The sequence below is a fragment of the Squalius cephalus genome (genome assembly GCF_949319135.1).
Source record: "Squalius cephalus genome assembly, chromosome: 7".
NCBI classification, from domain to species: Eukaryota; Metazoa; Chordata; class Actinopteri; order Cypriniformes; family Leuciscidae; genus Squalius; species Squalius cephalus.
In genome coordinates this window covers 19,938,869-19,958,596 of record NC_137128.1, presented here as the reverse complement: position 1 = coordinate 19,958,596, position 19,728 = coordinate 19,938,869, and the positions used below count along the sequence as shown (strand labels likewise).

Sequence of the window (19,728 nt, the reverse complement as noted above, 5' to 3'; positions counted from 1 at the left end):
ATGGGGGTCATTTTTGACCAAAGAGCAGAAGTGTGATGACCACTTAGCATGCTTGGATCATGACCTCAATATTTTTTGTGTGTTCACATACCTAATACCATAAAAGTCACCTAGTTTCGTAACATTCCGATGAAGCTGTGATTTTTAAAAATTCAAAACAGATTTTTGTAATCTGAATTTATTAGTGTGTATGTGTATAAAAGTGTGTTTGTGTGTGTGTGTGTGTGTGTGTGTGGATGTGTCTGTTTTGCACTCTTGATGTTTTATAGATTCACCCCTTCACTGTTGTGTGCTTTTTTTCTGGATCGTGGCTGATTTGTAGATTGTACGCACAAAAAAACTCAGTATTGTCACATTTTTGCCAATTTCCCATTCATTTCCTATGGCGGGTCCATTTGGACCCGAAGGTCCTGAGTGTGACTATTTTTTTTACAACCACTTAGACTATTCAAATCCTGTCCCCAATTTTTTTGGGTGTTCATATACCAAGTACCAACAAAGTCACCAAATTTCGGATCATTCCGATGAAGCTATGATTTTTTACATTTTTTTATTTAAAGGCTTCGGGTCCATTTGGACCCGAAGGACCCCAGAGGGTTAAGTGTACTTAAAAAGAGTCCACTTTTCATTAATGTTTCTTAACACTTTTGAAAAGTGCAATTTGTAATAATGTACAATTGAAAGTTGTCATTCAAAGTACACTTTAAGTCATTATGTATTAATAACTTATTTTTATGTGTCGACTAACATACTAAAATACATGTAAAGTGGTTGAATAATAATTTGAACGGTGTCATTCGATATTACATTTATAGTTAGTATATTTTAAATGTGGAAAAATTCCACATGTGGAATTAGAGATTTTAAATACATAACATACAAGTTTCAACAAATGACATCAAAGTATATTTCAGTTTCCCATAAATTCGAGAGTATACTTTTAACATTATTTCAAAGACAAAATAATTATGAATTCACATATAAAGATGTAATTAAATCCTACTTAAGCGGGTAGAAAAAAAAACACTCTAAAGTTCAGTTAATTGCATTTAATATAAATTTACATTTAAAATGCTTTTTTTATTTAATTGCAATTAACATAGAATTAGTGTCAGAGTGTCAGAAAACATTAAATGTAGTTTGCACTTAAGTACATATTTTTAAAGTATAATATTTTGGTAATAAGTGCCCTTTTTAAAAGTTTGATCAAGTGTACTTCTTTTTCACAAGCAAGAGATGATTTACCACATGATGATTTCATTTAATTGAATGCAAAAAATACAAGCCATTTGAAAACAAATTGCACTTGTATGCAGTGCAATGTTAATATACCATGTTATAATAACAATTTCGTTTTTTTTTTTTTTGTAACAGGCATGCTGTTAGTAATAATAACTAGTGCTAAGTATGTGTAGTAATATAACTTAAACACATTTCCATATTGCCAGGAATAATGTTTATATCACTTCAATTTGTTCCACTTGTTTAATACCATTGGGGTTTCATTAGGCTAGTGGAAAACCTGGACTGCTGACTCTAGAAACATGATCAAAAATCAAACATATTATTAGTCATAAGTTTTTTTTCTTTCATCCAGCAGTGAGAGTGGCAGTATAAAAGTGAATACATCCAGCACAATTACCAGCTTCATGCCTCGTCTACATTCTCAAGGGTCCGTTTTAAAAACACACACGAGTGCGGGTGACTTTACAGAGAGAGCATTAAGACGCCGTTGAAACTTTCAGGCTCTGACTCATCTCATGACTCAGTCTGTGGAAGCTAGTGTTGCAATATTTGCAGTTGAATCCCAGGAACATATTGTGTCTGAGAGCTTGAATGAACATATTGAGTACTCTGTGGACAAAAATTTAATGAGGCAAAATGGAGACGGCTATGTGGGCCAGAAACGAGCAACAATGTGCTTTCGCTTTCTTCAACCAGGTGTTCTCTCTAGCTCTGAGTTCATTAGTAGGTGCTGGCATCCTGACAAAATACATGGAAGTGAACAATTTAGGGCAAGGCAATGTCGCTTGGAGCCAGCCATATGCCAAATGAGCAGCAGAGGCTTCTGGATTAAAGAAGAAGACACAGAGGCCATTAAGACAGAGTTATGAGCTCTTTCTCTGGAGACTGCGATTATTGTGGCACATGGGTGAAGGTGGCATTTCTGGGAGGAGGATAAGGGTGCAGGTTTGGAGAGGAGACACACACACACACACACACACACACACACACACACACGTCTCTAGAACAGCCACAACGGGCCATCATTCCTCTTTGATGCTAATGAATTCTTTGAGACTATGGGAAGCTTTTCTTCTATTCATCAGAGGAAGATGGTGATACATCAGCTCTGCCCCAGATAGTGCTGGGGATATATGAGTGTGAGAATAAATATAAAAAAAAAAAATCCTGTTTTCTCTTCCCTCTTTGAACAGCTGTATAAATTACGAAACACTTTCAACGGGTAACCCATTTGGTTTTGGGCTTTTTTAGCATGTTGCTGTGAAGTTGCAAATAAACAGAATGATCTGCTTATTTTACCTCAATAAACAGAATGATTTGACGTATCATCCCTATGATTAATGATATCCCTATGATAAGTATGAGCAATAATGAAAAAGATAGGTTTGCTGGTGGTACAGACAGAAGATCAGTTAGAAAGAAAATAAAGACGTTTGACTCCAAAAATTCAAAAAGAGATATTTGTGGTTTTTAGTCAATGTCTGTTATAAGTTTATAAACTGTAAAAATTGAATTGTGGAGAAAGCTTAAAAATTCAATGCAACCTGATGCATTCAGATTTTTAGGTTCTGACAAATATTTGTCTTGAAAAATGTGCTAACTAACCTTACTTTGTTTTTTTTTCCAGTTTGAATTTGTTCGTTCACTAAATGCCTCATTCAGCCAGTTTAAGGCAACTACAGATTTCTTGTTTTCACTTGGTAAGACAATAAACTGATCTATCATTTACCATATACAGTAATGAGCCAAAACATTATTACCATCTGACTAAATTATGTTTTATTAACAAAGTTTGGGAGGAACACGTTCAAATTGCCTAAGAAATCAGCAAGAAATGAGGCCTATATATATATACAGAGCCGACTCACCTATGTTCATTGACAGTTTTCTGCATCCTACACTCCTCACACTCGCCGGGTTACTATCCTAACCAGAGATACGGAGGGAGCACTCTGGGCTCGGGCCAAAATACAGAGCTCGGAGCCCTTCCCTCGGACAGCATGCCAAATACGCATACCTTTTATTCTGTCTAAATATTTGTAAGTGTGAACTCGTGAATGTGCTGTTAGATCTCAGCTTGCTGCCAAAACAGCACTTTAAGAGCCCTGAAGGTGTCCTGTGGTATCTGGGACCAAGACGTTAGCAGCAGATCCTTCAAGTCCTGTGGGTTGCGAAGTGGTGCTGCAGTGGATTGAACTTGTTGGTCAACAGATGCTCAGTTGGACTGAGATCTGGAGAATCACCTTGAACTCTTCATCCTGTTCCTCAAACCATTCCTGAACAATGTGTGCAGTGTGTCAGGCTGCATTATCCAGCTGAAAGAGGCCACTTCCACCAGGGATCAACATTGTCATGAAGGGCTGTACCTGGTCTGCAACAATGTTTAGGTAGGTGGCACGTGTCAAATTTACGTCCTCATGAATAGCTGGTCCCAGCAGAACATTGCCCAGAGCGTCACACTCCCTCCACCGGCTTGTCGTCATCCCACAGTCCATCCTGGTCCCATCTCTTCCCCAGGTAAATGGCACACACTCACGTGGCCATCCATGTGATGTAAAATAAAGAGACTCATCGGACCAGACGACCTTCTTCCACTGCTCTAAAATCCAGTTCCAACACTTGCAATCCCGTTGTAGGCACTTTCGGCACTCTGATTGGTCTACGGCTATGCAACTTTATACATAGCAGAGTATGTTGTGGTGCATTCCTCCCACTAACATCATTAAAATTTTGTGCCACAGTAGACCTTCTGTTGGCTCTGACCAGTCGGGGGATAGCCTTTGTTGCCCTCGTGCATCGATGAGCCTTGGGCGCCCAACACCCTGTCGCCGGTTTGTGGTTTGTCCCTCCTCAGACCACTGTTGGTAAATTCTCACCACTGCTGAGTCTTGCTGTTTCAGAGATACTCTGACCCAGTTGCTTGGTCATAACAACTTGGCCCTTGTCAAAGTCGCTCAGATCTTTATTCCTGCCCATTTCTCCTGCATCCAACACGTTGATTACGAGAACTGAATGTTTGCTTATAATCTAATCAACTCAGACCTTAATATGTGACCTTGTTAGGCGATGATCAACAATATCAGCTTCACCTGTGAATGGTCATAATGTTTTGGCTTGTCAGTGTATATAGTTTTATAGAGCAATTAATATGTGAAGTGAACTATGCAATCATTGTTTCTGAAGGTGCAATCAGCTTACAAAACAAAAGATATCTGGGAAATAATTTTAGAAGGTTGTACATACACTAGCCCTCAACACTTGACACACAAACCTCAAGAACGATTGTAAAACTTAAAAGTGTCTCAAATGTACAATCAAAAGTCAGAGGTTTCAGTACGAACTCAAATATTTGTAATCAAATTCTTCCAAGACCAAATAAACTATCCACATTCATTTTACAGCTCTTTGCTCTGTTTGCCAACAAATAGGTTTCTTACTGCACTCCTTCTTGGGTTCGTCAGACCAATCCTTGCAGTCCTTCACGTTGTCACACACCTTGCTGCCGTCAATGCATTCCCCATTCCTGCAGAGGAACTTCAGAGGTCCTTCACACTTTGTGGCTATAGCATGATGGGGGGAAAAAGACAGAAGATGCTTACAGAACAGATGGCAGGTGATTTGTTAAGTTGATTTCAATTTTGTTTTGTTTCCTCTCACATAAGCATAAAAACTCAGAAGTCCTCAGTGCACAAATATAAACTGGCGTTTTAAAAGACGTGGGTCATTTAGGTGAAGACTCGGCACGTCTTCCGAATAAAAGCCATTTTCAAAAGGATTGGCCAATTTATTTCCACACATGAAAGCTTATTACCGCTTAGACACAGCCCTCTTTGAGCAGGACACGCTTCTGCTATGGGGAGACAGGTCTGCACTCATTAAACTTTGAAGGGTGTCGAATTAAAGGGCGGAACCAATTTGATCTCTGGGAAACATTTCACCCTGCTGAATAAGCAGCACAAAAGATCTGTGGAAAGGACACACACACACACACGCACACCAAGACGTACCATTGACACAGCCAGCCTCATCGCTTTTGTCGAGGCAGTCGTGTATTTTGTTGCACTGTTTGATGCCGTGGATGCAGGATCCGTCTCCGCACTGGAACTCATCAGGTCGGCATGTGAGCAGAGCTGCAGATGAGCACAAACATCAGCCAAACCCTGACACATAGACTCCAAACAGACCTTCATGGGGTTTTATCTTTACAGAACATGCTTTGGAGCTTCATAATTGGTAAAACCCTTATGAATACTAATGTAGTCTGTGATTCTGTGAAAAAAATTATAAACATTTTACATACACATCCAAGCCATTTTTTATTCGATCACTTAAAGTACATGCATGTCACTAGCATAGTCACACTTCTCCCTCTGAAAACCTCCAGAATCACTCTTTAAAGTCTTTTCACAAAATACTGATATAGTTCACTCATTCTTACACATTTACAGTATCTATCAATCAGTATATATATGTGTGTGATTCAGGTATGGGGACAAACATTTTCCTCAAGGATAGTAATACCAGAATTTTTTTATCTTGTGGTTACACTTTTGGACCCCATGAGGAAAACAGCTTATAAATCATACTAAATATATATATATTTTTTTTTGATTGAATATGTAAGAATACAGAAAGTTTTCTGAGATAGGTTGTGTTTAAGAGTGGGTTTAAAGGGGACCTATTATGCCACTTTCACAAGATGTAATATAAGTCTGTCCCCAGAATGTGTCTGTGTGTCCCCCCTATTTGGGGGTGAGCAATATATATGTATTTTTGTGTGTGTGTGTCCCTTTAAATGCAAGTGAGCTGCTGCTCACGGCCCCCTTTCCAGAAGAGGGCGGAGACTTTAAAGCTTGTGCTTTGGCCACAACAAAACTGCAGAATCTCACGCAGCCAAAATGCCAGAAAGCGACGGCCTTGTATGTTCGAACAGGAGTCAGACTCCGGTTGAGAGACTCAGGAAGAAGTTACAACTTTTAGAATGCAACTGAACGTTTCTGAATGGTTAGTGGATAAATGTATATAGTTGTTGTGGAGTTAAGATGATTCAATTCAACGACTCCTAGTACCGTCATGTTAATCTAAAAATCTTTCAGAAAAGTTTTGTGACCCTCGTTTGTGAAGCAGCCCAGCGTAAAATGATTTGCGCAAATATATAACACTTCAATGACTTTCTTCAACACATTCCCTTCATAAATGAAATTCAACCACAGTGATCAATCCTCAGTGGCTGAGATGCCGGGAGTCTATGGAGACTCTTATGTTCGTTGGTACATCCAATAACATTTGTAATGTTTTTTGGCGCAGACATTGTATATCTGAAGCTGCTACAGGGAGGAAACAGAAATGGCGGACTGCTGCGGCTCACTCAGGGCGGGGTCTATGCTAATAGGGCAGATCGTCACCAGTCATGGGCGGAGCTTACGTAAGAATAGGGGGAAATCTGGAACCGCTCGTTCGGAGAGACTGGTAATGATTTATCGGGATTATAAAAAAAGGAGTGGGTTAATTTTTACCATTATTGGCGGATTCCCACACACACTGTGGACACACATTTATACTTATAAAAGTGAATTTTGCCCAGCCCTATTAAGGTTAAAGACTAGAACATACAGTTTGTACAGTATTAAAATCATTAAGTCTATGGAAAGTCCCCATAAAACATGGAAACCCAACGTGTGTGTGTGTGTGTGCATTTATACGAAGCCCAAACACACAGGCACAACACTCCACAGAGCATTTTCAATAGGCAACATGAAGCTGTTTGCAGTAAGATTTGAGACAAATCCGACCTGATTTAAAAGTTTGCGTGGTGGGCATGACAGTTTAAAGGCACTTTCAAAGTCCAAGAAAATCTTTATAAAAACATAATCTAATACTAAAGTGTTCCTCTTTAGTGAGTGTTTCTGGAGAGCTGCTTTTGAATTACAGAGGCTTAATTATGCAAACACATCTGAGTACACAAACCATATTGCCCATTATGAAGTTCAAAGTAAAACCCCCTGAAACTCTGCATAAGAACAAGGGATTAATGTGATTATAGAGCAGTCTGTGGTAGATGTACCCTCCCTACTGTATGTTTCAAGGGCTTTAAGATGCTCAAGGACATGCGCTCAAGTTGCCTAGCAACCTCTGCTTGCCCGTTTTCCCTCCGGCCTGGGCAAAGTGACATCGTAATTGACCTGGATGTTACCTGACAGTGAGAATGAAGAAAGAGGAAGCATGTTTAAAACAAGCACTCTGTGAACTTATCCGGCCCATGAAGTCAACCTCAGAGAACGAGAATGCATCGTAATTAAAATCAGGCCCTCTCCTGGGCACCTTGTCTCTCTCCCATGACTCCTGGGATCTTGTTGTTTACCAAAGACGCTCTCCTGCTATGTCAGATAACAAACACCTTGAGGAAGCTCCATTCTGTCAGAGTTGCCTGGGGAACGAGCACGACAGCGGAGATGTGACATTTGAATTTTCCAAGCTTTGAGGGAATGATGTGATGCGGAGATGATGTGACAGAATTTTGACAAATCTGATTTCTGATGCACATCAAAGTCATTGCTGGTATATATGAAATTAAATTGTGAACATACCATCTTGTACGATACCATAACTAGGGCCAGGCGGTAGAAATGCATTAATTTAGAAAATTAAAGATATGTGACTTGTCCAACCAAATGAATCATGTATTACTTGATTGAGTTTTTAAAATGAATGTGATGCAGCTGTTTCTGTACTGATGCCATCCTTCATTTGCTATGAATAAACACAACCTTTTGGTTTGTGGACATCAAATCAGTATACATAAAATCCAAAGAAAAACTAAAATATCCAAAAGAAAAAACATTGATTCTTTGGTTTATCAAAAAAATGTGAATGACTACATGGTTATGTAACATATGTTTGGCAAAAAAAACCAACAACAAAAAAACCCCATTGTTTTATTTACTGTTTCCGTGTTAATGAAATCACTGTGATATGAGATTTTGGCTTTTGATTTCTATGAAGGTTACTATAAATGAACAGGTTAAGTTCAACTACTTTCTAACAAGTTAGTCAACTTTAGTGATAACCAAGCAAATATTTAATGATCCTAATATCTGATATCTCGGTAACTAATAAAACTGAATTATTAGTGAGTTTAGTGAACAAACTTAAAGGGTTATTTCAAGGTCTATTCTTCTAAACCCCTAAAACTTATTTCATCTTCAACACACTAAGATATTTAGAAAACCATATGAATCAAGTGGTTTAATCCAAGCCTTCTAAAGAGACGCAATTATTTTGTATGATGAACAGATTTAATTTATGGTAAATAAAAGCTCAATCACGCTTGCCTGATGCGTGAGAATCTTAGGTTTTTCAAATATCCCTCTATTTGATTAAATTATTAAATTTTCTTTACACAAACTGCGTAATATCAAAGGCAGTGTATTATACATGCCTCCACTGTAGCTGTATGCCAAATCCTTTTTTACGCATTATGATGTGGCACAAAATGAAATGCTGTATAGGTTGTGCTTGGTAGTTGCTACATCCATGAGCATCACCCTTGTGCAGCAGTTAACCTCAGGATGTTGCAGGGGGCTTTCTATGTGTTAAGTGCACTGTAACATCAGAAACATACCGTAATGCACAAAGGCTTGGCTAATATACTGCAAATGTGCTTGAAAATGTGTGTGCTGCCTGTCTCCCCACCAAATGCTTTGACTCACGTGGCAATAATGGCTTCCACAATAAGAATTGTCATTGTGTGGGTGGAATTGCTAATAAATGGCAGGCAGTCAGAAAAAATTATCTACTGTGAACTTTCGCTTTCCATCTTTGACGAAACCTCACACTATCTGAGGGAATTTAATTCCCATCGGAGCATGTCAGTGCGACGTGCCCTTCAGAAACATTGTTGGGGTCGTGTGACTCGCGTGGATTCTTCCATAAATGTGGTGGTGATGCCCGAGCACCTTTATGCACACTGGGAGTGTTTGTTTTTTGTATATCAATGCAGCATCCAACAAGTTTGAGTCTGAGGGAAAGATGCACACCTACATCAAAAAGGGTTAGAATGAATGGTTGAATGAACCAATTCCCTAAAGTAAACTGTCTGAACCAATCAATTTGCTGAAATGAATCCCAACTAAAACACAAGCTGACATAAAAAAAACATGATAGTCAAATTAAGGGAGCCACTAAGTTGTACAGTGAGATCCTACAGGAAGAAGTGATGGTGCACACTCACGGCAGTCCACCTCATCCGACTTGTCCTTGCAGTCTGGGTCCCTGTCGCACCTCCAGGTCAGTCTCACGCACTCCCCACTGCCGCAACGAAATTCTCCAGCACTGCATTGCAGTCTCCGGGCGGGTGGAGGAGGCGGTCGACCGGACCCGCCCCCGCATCGCACCGCCCACTCATCAGAACCGTCAGAGCAGTCGGGGTCTCCGTCGCAGGTCCAAGGCTGAGGCACACACTCGGAGCTGTTGCAGCGAAACTCGTGCGGCCCACAGGTGGGTGGAGAGCACTTCTCCTCATCGCTGCCGTCTCCACAGTCGTCGTCGCCGTCACACACATAGACCGGTGCTAAACATTTACGGTTACGACACTGGAACTCCCCCGCTGAGCAGGACCGGGCGTCTGGGGACAGGAAAACAGAAATGAAGAAGATATATCAATGAAGATGAAGAATATAGATCAAGAAATATAAAGGAAAAGACCGTCTGACTGACATGCATCATTAACTACATGTCCTGCTTAGTGGTAGCTCATTCAAAGTGTGCAAAAAACTGTATTTTATTCAGATGAAAGCACAGAGGACATTTTTACACTCACCATCCAACTTGTAACATTTTAAGTGTTATTACAAAACACACTGAAACTGAGTTATTAATGGTACTATAAGAATTTACTATTCAAAATCCTCTTCGTCCCGTGTGAGACAAAGGCAAAGTTTGGGGTCGTGAGATTTTTATATTTTAAATAAATCAATACTTTTATTCAGCAAGGATGCATTAAATTGATCAAAAGTGACAGTAAATATATTTATAATGTTACAAAAGATTTCTATTTCAAATAAATATTGTTCTTTTGAACTTCCTATTCATCCAACAATCCTGAAAAATGTATCACGGTTTCCACAGAAATATTAAGCAGCACAACTGTTTTCAACATTGATTATAATAAGAAATGTTTCTTGAGAAGCGAATCATCATATTAGAGTGATTTCTGAAGGATCATGTGACACTGAAGACTGGAGTAATGATGCTGAAAATTCAGCTTTGCATTACAGAAATACATTTAAAAAATAAATTAATTTAAAAAAGATATTAAAATATATTCAAATTGTAAAAACATTTCACAAAATTACAGTTTTTACAGATTTTTTTTATGCACCCTTCAGCATAAGAGACTTCTTTCAAAAACATTTAAAAAATCTTTAAATGATTTTTAATTTTAATTTTAACCGACCCCAAACTTTAGATTTAATTTAGTTAATTTAGAGTTAGTTTGAGTTAACTGTTATTCTTGAGTTATTCTAAACGTACTTTGACAGGACCTCGCTAGAAAGTAAAATAACATTTTAAAAAAATCAATACTAGCCCATATAATAAATTCAAAACTACAAATACAAAAGACAAACAGGGTGAACAGTAACACTGGATGAAAATATAGCAGTAACTGTGTTAGAAGAAAGTATATTTTATATTTTATTTTTTGAATTAAATTAACTTCACTTGTACTGTAAGATGTTATTATCATCCCACCCACATTTTTTGCTTCTAACAGGTTTAGAGACTTTTCAACGGCACACATTTATCCTGTGTCTGTGGAGCAGACAGATAGCAGCTGAAGTGAGAGGAGGCGGGGAAGTAAAGCGCAGGGGGCTCACAGAAAGTTGCCCGCTAGGAATGAGAGGGGCAAGGGAAACGGAGAGCGACCCCGTGAATACTGAGCGCACGTCAGATATCTGCAGAAGCAGGGGGCGCATCTCAATATTTGCCAGGATCTGGCAATGTTCAAACTCAAAGCAAACAGAGTCACAATTCATTTACAGATTTGTTCATTATATAGTTGTAGCGTCTGGACCAATCAGACACACACAAATTATTCATTTATTTAATGAATAATCCAGCAAACTCACTCTCCCAACAAAGGTTTATGAAACTTCCCCAAAAACTAGCATCCCAAATGAAGCTAACACACTGGCAGGACGTGGTGTCTTGTTACAGGACACGTTGAGATTGATAAGTTTTACGACCCAAAGGAATGTCCAGAAAGCTGTGACTCTCACTTAATTCTTGCAGAGGAAGAGAAATAAACCCTGTTTAATCCTATATATTCTATATATAACCACTTGAGAAATGTGTAAACATGTATCTAATTTTCCCATCTCATGATTTTCCTTTTATGTGGTTGGTTTTTGTATTCTTGTAAACTCTATTGGGTTAATATTTCAGACTTTGCATACTATGGTCAACTAAAATATGTGTGACATGTTTGGTCTCTATAAACTCCAATCTTCCTCCCCGATTTGTTCATTTACATTACATTTGGCTAACTTTGTTAGTATTATACGCATTAGTTTTATAAGCATCTTAAAGATTCTTGTGTTAAACATCCAATCAAATTACATGTTCAAAGGCCTGCTTGAACAATGGGTCGTAAAGTAAAATTTTCTTCCAAAGGGAAATCTTCTCATTGGCTCTTACACCTCCAGAGGGTGTGACATCTTCACACTTTAAAGTCACTGATCACAAGATCAGCTCTCTCTTAGCCCTCTTAGTCCCTTTATGAGATGCTGACGTGAAGAAGATGGTGAACTAGAAGTTTCTAAGGACCCACCAAGCTTGTGCCAGGCTGCGGCCTTGTCTTTCCATTCACCAAAGATACTCTGACTACCACTGGCTCTCTCTCATCAAGACCACATCAGCAAAGATCAACTGGAGTCTCAACAAATTGCATCAGGACAGTTTAATTCAAATGGGCGAGACATGCAAGTATCAAACTTAGTCTCATTATTTGATACATTAAGGACCCCTTTTAAAGAAGGGCGTGTTAGAACTAAACTGATGGTTTGCTCAAGGCTGTTGATCTGCTGAATTTAAATCAATGCTATAACTTCTTGCTTTCCTGTATTCTGCTTCAGATCTCTTTCCCTTGGTAAACTGTATGCATGTATGTGTGTGTATGTTAGAGGAGTTTAAGTGTTTAGACTAGTTAATAAAATCTTGTTCATGTCACACGTAAAGTTGTCCGTGTCTCAAGCTCATAACTGGAGTCACTAATCATTTAAGATTTTTGCTACTGCTCTTAGTAGTACTGTAAATTAAGAAAGACATTTCCCATGCCCCGGAAATGTACATTTCTTAGAGTTAATAAACAATTAATCCTGAGTGTTCAAGGGACAAACAGGCTAATTGATTGTAATATTAATTTACGACAACTAATAATTATATTAACTGATTTAAATATTCATAATCAATTATAACCAGTTATTATTGATTATTAATATTTTATATAGCTAATTTGCTACATAGTGGACTCACATATTGTGCCTGTTAAATTTAAAGAGGGCCTATATGCTTTTTGACATTTTCAACTTACTTTAGTGTGTAATGTTGCTGTTTTTTTAAAAGATGAAAATAGTCTGCAAAGTTACAAAGCTCAAAGTCACTCCAAAGGGAGTTATTCTGTATATCAGCAACTGTTTCTGAACTCCCTGAAACGCCTCCATTGTAGACACGGTTATGGTAAGGGGCGTGACATTTCCGAAACTACACACTGGCCCAGCCGACCAATCAGAGCACATTGTGCTTTCTGGAAGGAGGGGCTTCATAGAGACAGGAACTAAACAGAGTGTTACTGACAGACTGGGAAGAGAGGAGCTGCAACAATGTCATGTTGTTGAACATTCAAACATGATATATATAGTCATGATATAGATATATAGTAGACGCAATGACAAAATCAAGACTTTGTAAAAGGGCATAATGTGGCATCTTTAAATGGATATTTCACCCCCAAAATTAAAGTTCTTTCATCATTTACTCACTCTCATGTCAGTTTTTTTTTGCCAAAACAACATAGGGCCCCATTCACTTTTATTGTACGGGATGAAAAAAACACTGAGATACTTTTCAAATAATTTTATTTTGTGTTCCACAGAAGAAAGCAAGTCAAACAGGTTTGGATCAACACGAGGGTGAGTAAATGATGACTTTTACAAATTTACATTTTGGGGTGAACTATCCATTTAAATTCAAATTAAAAGAATTCAAATGGAGATCAGTAGAGATGGGGTTTTTTTAATAAAGGGGTCTTAAGAGATCACATAAAGACAGAGTGAAGGACCTGCAGATCAAAGGCAAGATTTTAATGGGATCTCTGAGAAACCGGTTTGATGGTATATAGCGATAAGTGGAACACATAGGGAGCATAATAGGGAGGGAGACATAAAATTAGGAAAGACAAGGAACAACGGTTACCGAACGGTTGCAGGCATTTTGCTTGTAGTTAGTGTGGTCATATTCACCAAAAAGGAAAATCCATTTTAACAAATATCAGTTTAATTGACAGATTGTTTTATAATAGGTAAGCATCAACTACTATAGCTCATATTTATACAGGTTTACAGATTTAAACAAATCTCTATTATTTGTCTATGCAATCCAACTAATAATTTTTCTATAGACTCCAACTGGATGTATTCTATCTCCCAGTCCTTTATTTAATGTATGTACAAGAGATTTGTGAATCATGTGAGCAGCTCCAGTATAAAGGCCTCTGGCTTGAGATTAGCCTAGATTAAGTGCAGATTAATGTGTGGGAACAGGCAATTATCATCACTGTGCCAAAAACTCCCTCCATTTAGATGATTCATTTATTCCAGTCAAGAAGCAAATCCCTACAGCTCTTGGACATATAGTATAACAAACAGTGATATATACTCCTCATGGTCTGACCCTGTTTCAGATTAGAATTTGCCTTATTTTTCTTGGCCAGAACAGTCCAAATTTAACCTGCTTATTTCTAAACAGACTTCAGATTTAAAGAAACAAAAAATAGGTCCCAGGCACTCAGTCAAACTTTAAATAAGGAGAAGGATAGAATTAAAAAGCCTTTATTTTGATATGGCTTAAGTCATTAAAAAAACAGTACACAAGCCAACATGTTTCGACCAACAAGTGGTCTTCTTCAGGGCAAGGTAACACAGAGAATGAGAATGACAACAAATTATAAGTTAAGTCCCACCCATACTCAAAGAGAATTCAATTAACCTAATGAGGCCTAATACAATCAATTAACCCAATAAGGCAATCAGGTCTACAGGATTGGGGAACCCAACGTAATGAGCAACAAAGCAAGTGAAAATAACAAAAAACCAATAAAGACAAATATCTCCAAAGAAATCTCGACATCATAGGCTATCTGGAGAGAAAAAATAAGAGAACAATAAGACAAGTATCATGTGACGTATCATGATAGTTATAATTTATGTGACGATAATGTCGATTTTGAAAAACAGGCAGATATTATGTCAGAACGTTTTATTAAAAGAGCCTACAAACCAGATACTCAATCCCGCCCCTTTTCTGTCACACAATATAGTAGGGAGGCTAGACAGATAAAACGGATAATTCAGGATAACTGGGCCATTATCAATTCTGACCCTGTCCTCCAACAGGTCTTTCCTCAACCGCCTTTGTTTTCTTACAGAAGGGCTCCGACTCTTCGAGATAAGTTGGTACATAGTCATCTTCCCCCTGAGAAGAAGGAAAGTTGGCTTAAGAGACCTATTGGGTTATACCGTTGCATGAATTGCCCCCATTGTAGTAATGTCATTCCTTCGAAAACTTTTGTGGATTTTAAATCTAATAGAACATTCAAGACAAAAGACTTTATAAACTGTAACACTACATTTATTATTTACGATTATCTTGCCCATGTAAGAATGTGTTTTATGTAGGTCGCACTAAAAGGCGTGATCGTTTGGCGGAGCATAAGTATGCTATTCGTATCGGTAGCCCCGACTATCAGATGGCCCAACACTTTTTACATATGCACAATAAGAATGATTCCCTACTAAAAATAGAGGTCTTGGAGCATGTGAGACCTTTGGATAGAGGTGGTGATAGGATCCGTAAACTAAACCAGCGCGAGTCATTTTGGATCCATCAGCTGGATACGCTTCGTTATCCAGGTCTGAACGAGGACATAGAGTTTAAGTGTTTTTTATGATATGTTTTCCATGTCCTTATTTTGTTTTGTACTTATTTCCTTGTTTATGTTTAATACATGATACTTGTCTTATTGTTCTCTTATTTTTTCTCTCCAGATAGCCTATGATGTCGAGATTTCTTTGGAGATATTTGTCTTTATTGGTTTTTTGTTATTTTCACTTGCTTTGTTGCTCATTACGTTGGGTTCCCCAATCCTGTAGACCTGATTGCCTTATTGGGTTAATTGATTGTATTAGGCCTCATTAGGTTAACTGAATTCTCTTTGAGTATGGGTGGGACTTAACTTATAATTTGTTGTCATTCTCATTCTCTGTGTTACCTTGCCCTGAAGAAGACCACTTGTTGGTCGAAACATGTTGGCTCGTGTACTGTTTTTTTAATGACTTAAGCCATATCAAAATAAAGGCTTTTTAATTCTATCCTTCTCCTTATTTAAAGTTTGACTGAGTGCCTGGGACCTATTTTTTGTTTCTTTGGATTTTTTTCCCAACCCCAAGAGCACCTATCACGGACCTTTTAACTTTACCTGAGCACCTGGTTGAACCTCTTACAGACTTCAAATTTAATTTGCAGTCACCCATTAACGTCAAAGTAAAACAATGCAAATCCCATTTTACTAATATTATGTAAAGCATTTCAGAGTGAAACACAGGCCAAGACTTAATTCCATTGAAAATTGATTGGTTGATGTACACAAGGGGATTTCAATCCTGGTCCGGCACATTTTGTGTTTCCCTCTTAAAGGGGGGGTACAATGGTGTTTCATGTATTCAGAGTTGTTTACAGTGTTAAAGAGATGGATTCTCATGCTTAACATGGCCAAAGTTTTTAAAAAATATTTTGGACGAATAACGGAGAATTTCTGTGCCGAAAATCTTACTTCCGGGTTGGTACAAGTTTCGGCTGGTTTTTTTTTCGACCGTGGATCTAATGACGTAGACCAGTGTGGAACTCCTTATATGAGCATTTCTCCCGGAAAAGCTCGCCCGCGCACACGTCGACCAGAGGAGAGCAAGACCGCGCACATCAACGCGCTTAAACAGGAAATCATCGGCAGCGCTGCATAGTGTCTCCAAAGTGTGTTTTTGGATGTGAGGGAAAGCTTACCATGTTCAGCTTCCCAAAGAACCTAGCGTTAGGAACAGTGGATGCAACGATGAATGTTTTATAAACAAAGCCCAGATCGACGGATTCTCTCTATGGCTCTGGCTTCGCCCACACGGCCCGCCTCCAGACGCTCGGTTTTTTCCGGAAAGACTCGGTACAGCTTATCTTTCTTTTATAAATATAATAAAACTAAAGACTTTTTGGAGATATGAAGGATGCAATACTACTCTATAGGTACTCAAGATTAACAGGAGATTGAGTGAAAATGAGCATTTCACCCCCCCTTTAACAAACCTGATTTAGATCATCAGCTCATTTGAGGTGCGTTCCAGTCGACCATAAGTGGACTGCGAAGTGAACTTCACAGGGTATTCTGGATATGATACATTTTAAAGTAAAGCAAATTACAATATTTATGTTATATCATAATCTGCGTGACCCCGTCGTTGCCTTTCTTTGATAACGGTGTATGGAGTTCCAAATGAGCGATTATTGTCAGCGAATTCCACATCAACAGAGTAGGGAGCAGTGAACACTGCGTAGGGTTGCTGTCAATTGGAACACACCTTAGAAGAGAGCTTCGTGAACTGAACTGAGTGTGTCAGAAAAGAGAGACATACAAAAAGTGCGGAGCGGTGGTTCTCGAGACCAGGATCGAAACCAACTGATGAACACTACAGGGAGCGATCCATTCCAGAATGACATCAGATCTAAATGCAATTATGCAATGAACTGTGGAGGATTACTGCCCTCCTGAAACAACGCCGGAAAATTTTTATACAGAACGCCGGATTCTATCGTGGGGGACAGCCTACACAAAAAGACAGGTGTACATAGTGCTTATGCTCACCAAGGCTGCATTTATTTTATTTAAAAAAAAAAAAAACGGTGATATTATAAAATATTATTACAATTTAAAATAAGTTTTCTTTGTATTTTAAAATGCTTTTCAAAATAGTGTACTGTATATAATGTAACTTATTCCTGTGATGCAAAGCTGAATTTTCAGCATAATTTCTCCAGTCTTCAGTGTCACATGATCCTTCAGAAATCATTCTAATATGAAACATTTCTTATTATGATCATCAATATTGTTGATAATAAGAAGAAATGGAAGGAAATCAAAGGATTCTTTGATCAATAGAAAGTTCAATTTAATGTATCTTTACTGAATAAAATTAATATATATATATATATATATATATATATATATATATATATATATATATATATATATTATTAACGTATAAGGTTATAAAAAAGGTTTTCTTTTATTATATTTTATTATATTAGAATTAATTATAATTATGACTAATACACAAGAAATTTTAAGGAGCTATTTTTAAGGAAATGTTCTATCTGACCCATGACATAAAAATTACTTTAATTGGAGTAACCATTGGAGTAACAATAATATTAAAATAAAATAAGAAGAGAAAAAAAAATCTATTAAAAAAATGAAGCACATTTTTTGGATACCAAACGAAAAGTGACCTCAGGAAGGGAAGTTATTCCAGAACTGAACCAAATTATTAATTTTTCTTTTGAATGACAAGCGCCAATGAATTTTGAACAATACGACCAGGAATAATAGAGTCAGATTTTGATGACAAATTGACCAAAAAAATTCTTCGTATACTATTTAGGGTAAAAAGGCAAGGAAAAATGATGAATATGCTTGGCAGGGTTTTGGAATCTGAGTAAATGATCGGTCTGCATTGATTTTTCTATAGCTTTGAGCTTGAACCCAGTCAGCAGTGCCTCTAAGGAGACCCGGGAGTGGTGAATGTTGGAGCGGAGCCAGTTTGACCCAGTTCCCTGGAAACTACACTGCCGTGCCCGTGATGATGAGGGGTTCTGATTAGTGGAGGTGAAGCTGTGGGCCGTATCCAGCCTGAGGGGAGAGAGAGGTATGGTGGACCAATCCACCCACATTAGTGTCTAATAGTGCCCACTGAAAGAACACAGAATTCACCACAGTGAATCTTTTTTGTGGGTTTATATATATATATTTATACAACATATTTAGATCAGAAGATGGACAAACATTTATGCTCTTGGGCACAAGTGTACTCAAAAGTGGGGCCAAAAATATTTCAATAATTCCATGCAACTGTCAGACACAAAATCCTTTAGTCTTCAACAAGACAGAACATTTTAAGAAGGTAGTGCAGATTATTGCCAGTGGAAAAATCTATCAATCTATCTATCTATATAAAACTAATACAAATATACATAAAATAATGCAACAACAAACTAAAAATCATTCATTTTCAGGTTTCATATAAAACACTGAAGGAATATTCAAGTTTATACTATATACAGTACAAGCTCTAGCATGTCACATACTTTACGCTGTCAATATCTTGACTTGTATTTTCTCCATATATATGTTTTGGAATAGCATGCTAGCATACTACTGTACTTATATAGTATGCATACTGTGTGCAATGAAACCTTGCATGGAATTCTATAATACTAATAACTATGGGTGTAACGATACCCTCATGTCATGATTCGATACATATCACAATACAATATTATCGCGATACTCCAAGACATATGATAAAAGGTTAACAAAAAATGAACTGTTGATTAAAATGCTAAATTTGGTATCACATTGGGGATGTAAATGAATAGGCTTGGTGCTGGTAACCCAATGCACAGGACAATGGTGACACCAGAATATAAATATTCATGATTCTGAAGCTGAAAATACAGAATTATTTTAGATGAATATGCTTGCACTGTCACTGACTAGATATATTGAAAATAATGTAGGCCACTTTTTACTGGTAACATGAGACATTTGGCATTATCAGGATTAAGGATGCAATATTCCACTATTGCATTACATTATGTTCTACAATATATATAGTAAATTAATGTCACTAAAACTCTAGAATATATATTGTCACTATCCACAATACATATTATTGCATTTTTGTTTTGCATTATATTGTGACACGATATATTGTTAGACCCCTACTAATAACTTAATTAAACAAAAGGTTCAGTATACAACAAAGCATATCGAACAACATACTGTACCCCACAATGCATTGCACTTGACCTTCCATTTCCAGTGTGATGAATAAACCACAAAAAGTACCATCACCTGTTTTTTTCTTGTTTCTAACTCATTTGATT

At 37.6% G+C, this 19,728-nt stretch overlaps 1 protein-coding gene across 2 annotated transcripts in view; it reads right to left on the bottom strand.

Annotated features, from left to right (window-relative positions):
• LOC307160859 (low-density lipoprotein receptor-related protein 8-like) overlaps positions 1 to 19,728 on the bottom strand; it is an 86,713-nt gene that overhangs the window by 18,724 nt on the left and 48,261 nt on the right. For both annotated transcript variants that reach the window (XM_079875150.1, XM_079875151.1), the window contains exons 5-7: positions 9,476 to 9,868; positions 5,253 to 5,375; positions 4,683 to 4,805 (exon numbers count right to left, since the gene is read on the bottom strand). In XM_079875150.1, coding sequence (XP_079731276.1) covers positions 4,683 to 4,805; positions 5,253 to 5,375; positions 9,476 to 9,868 — 639 coding nt within the window. The remainder of the gene's footprint in view (positions 1 to 4,682; positions 4,806 to 5,252; positions 5,376 to 9,475; positions 9,869 to 19,728) is intronic.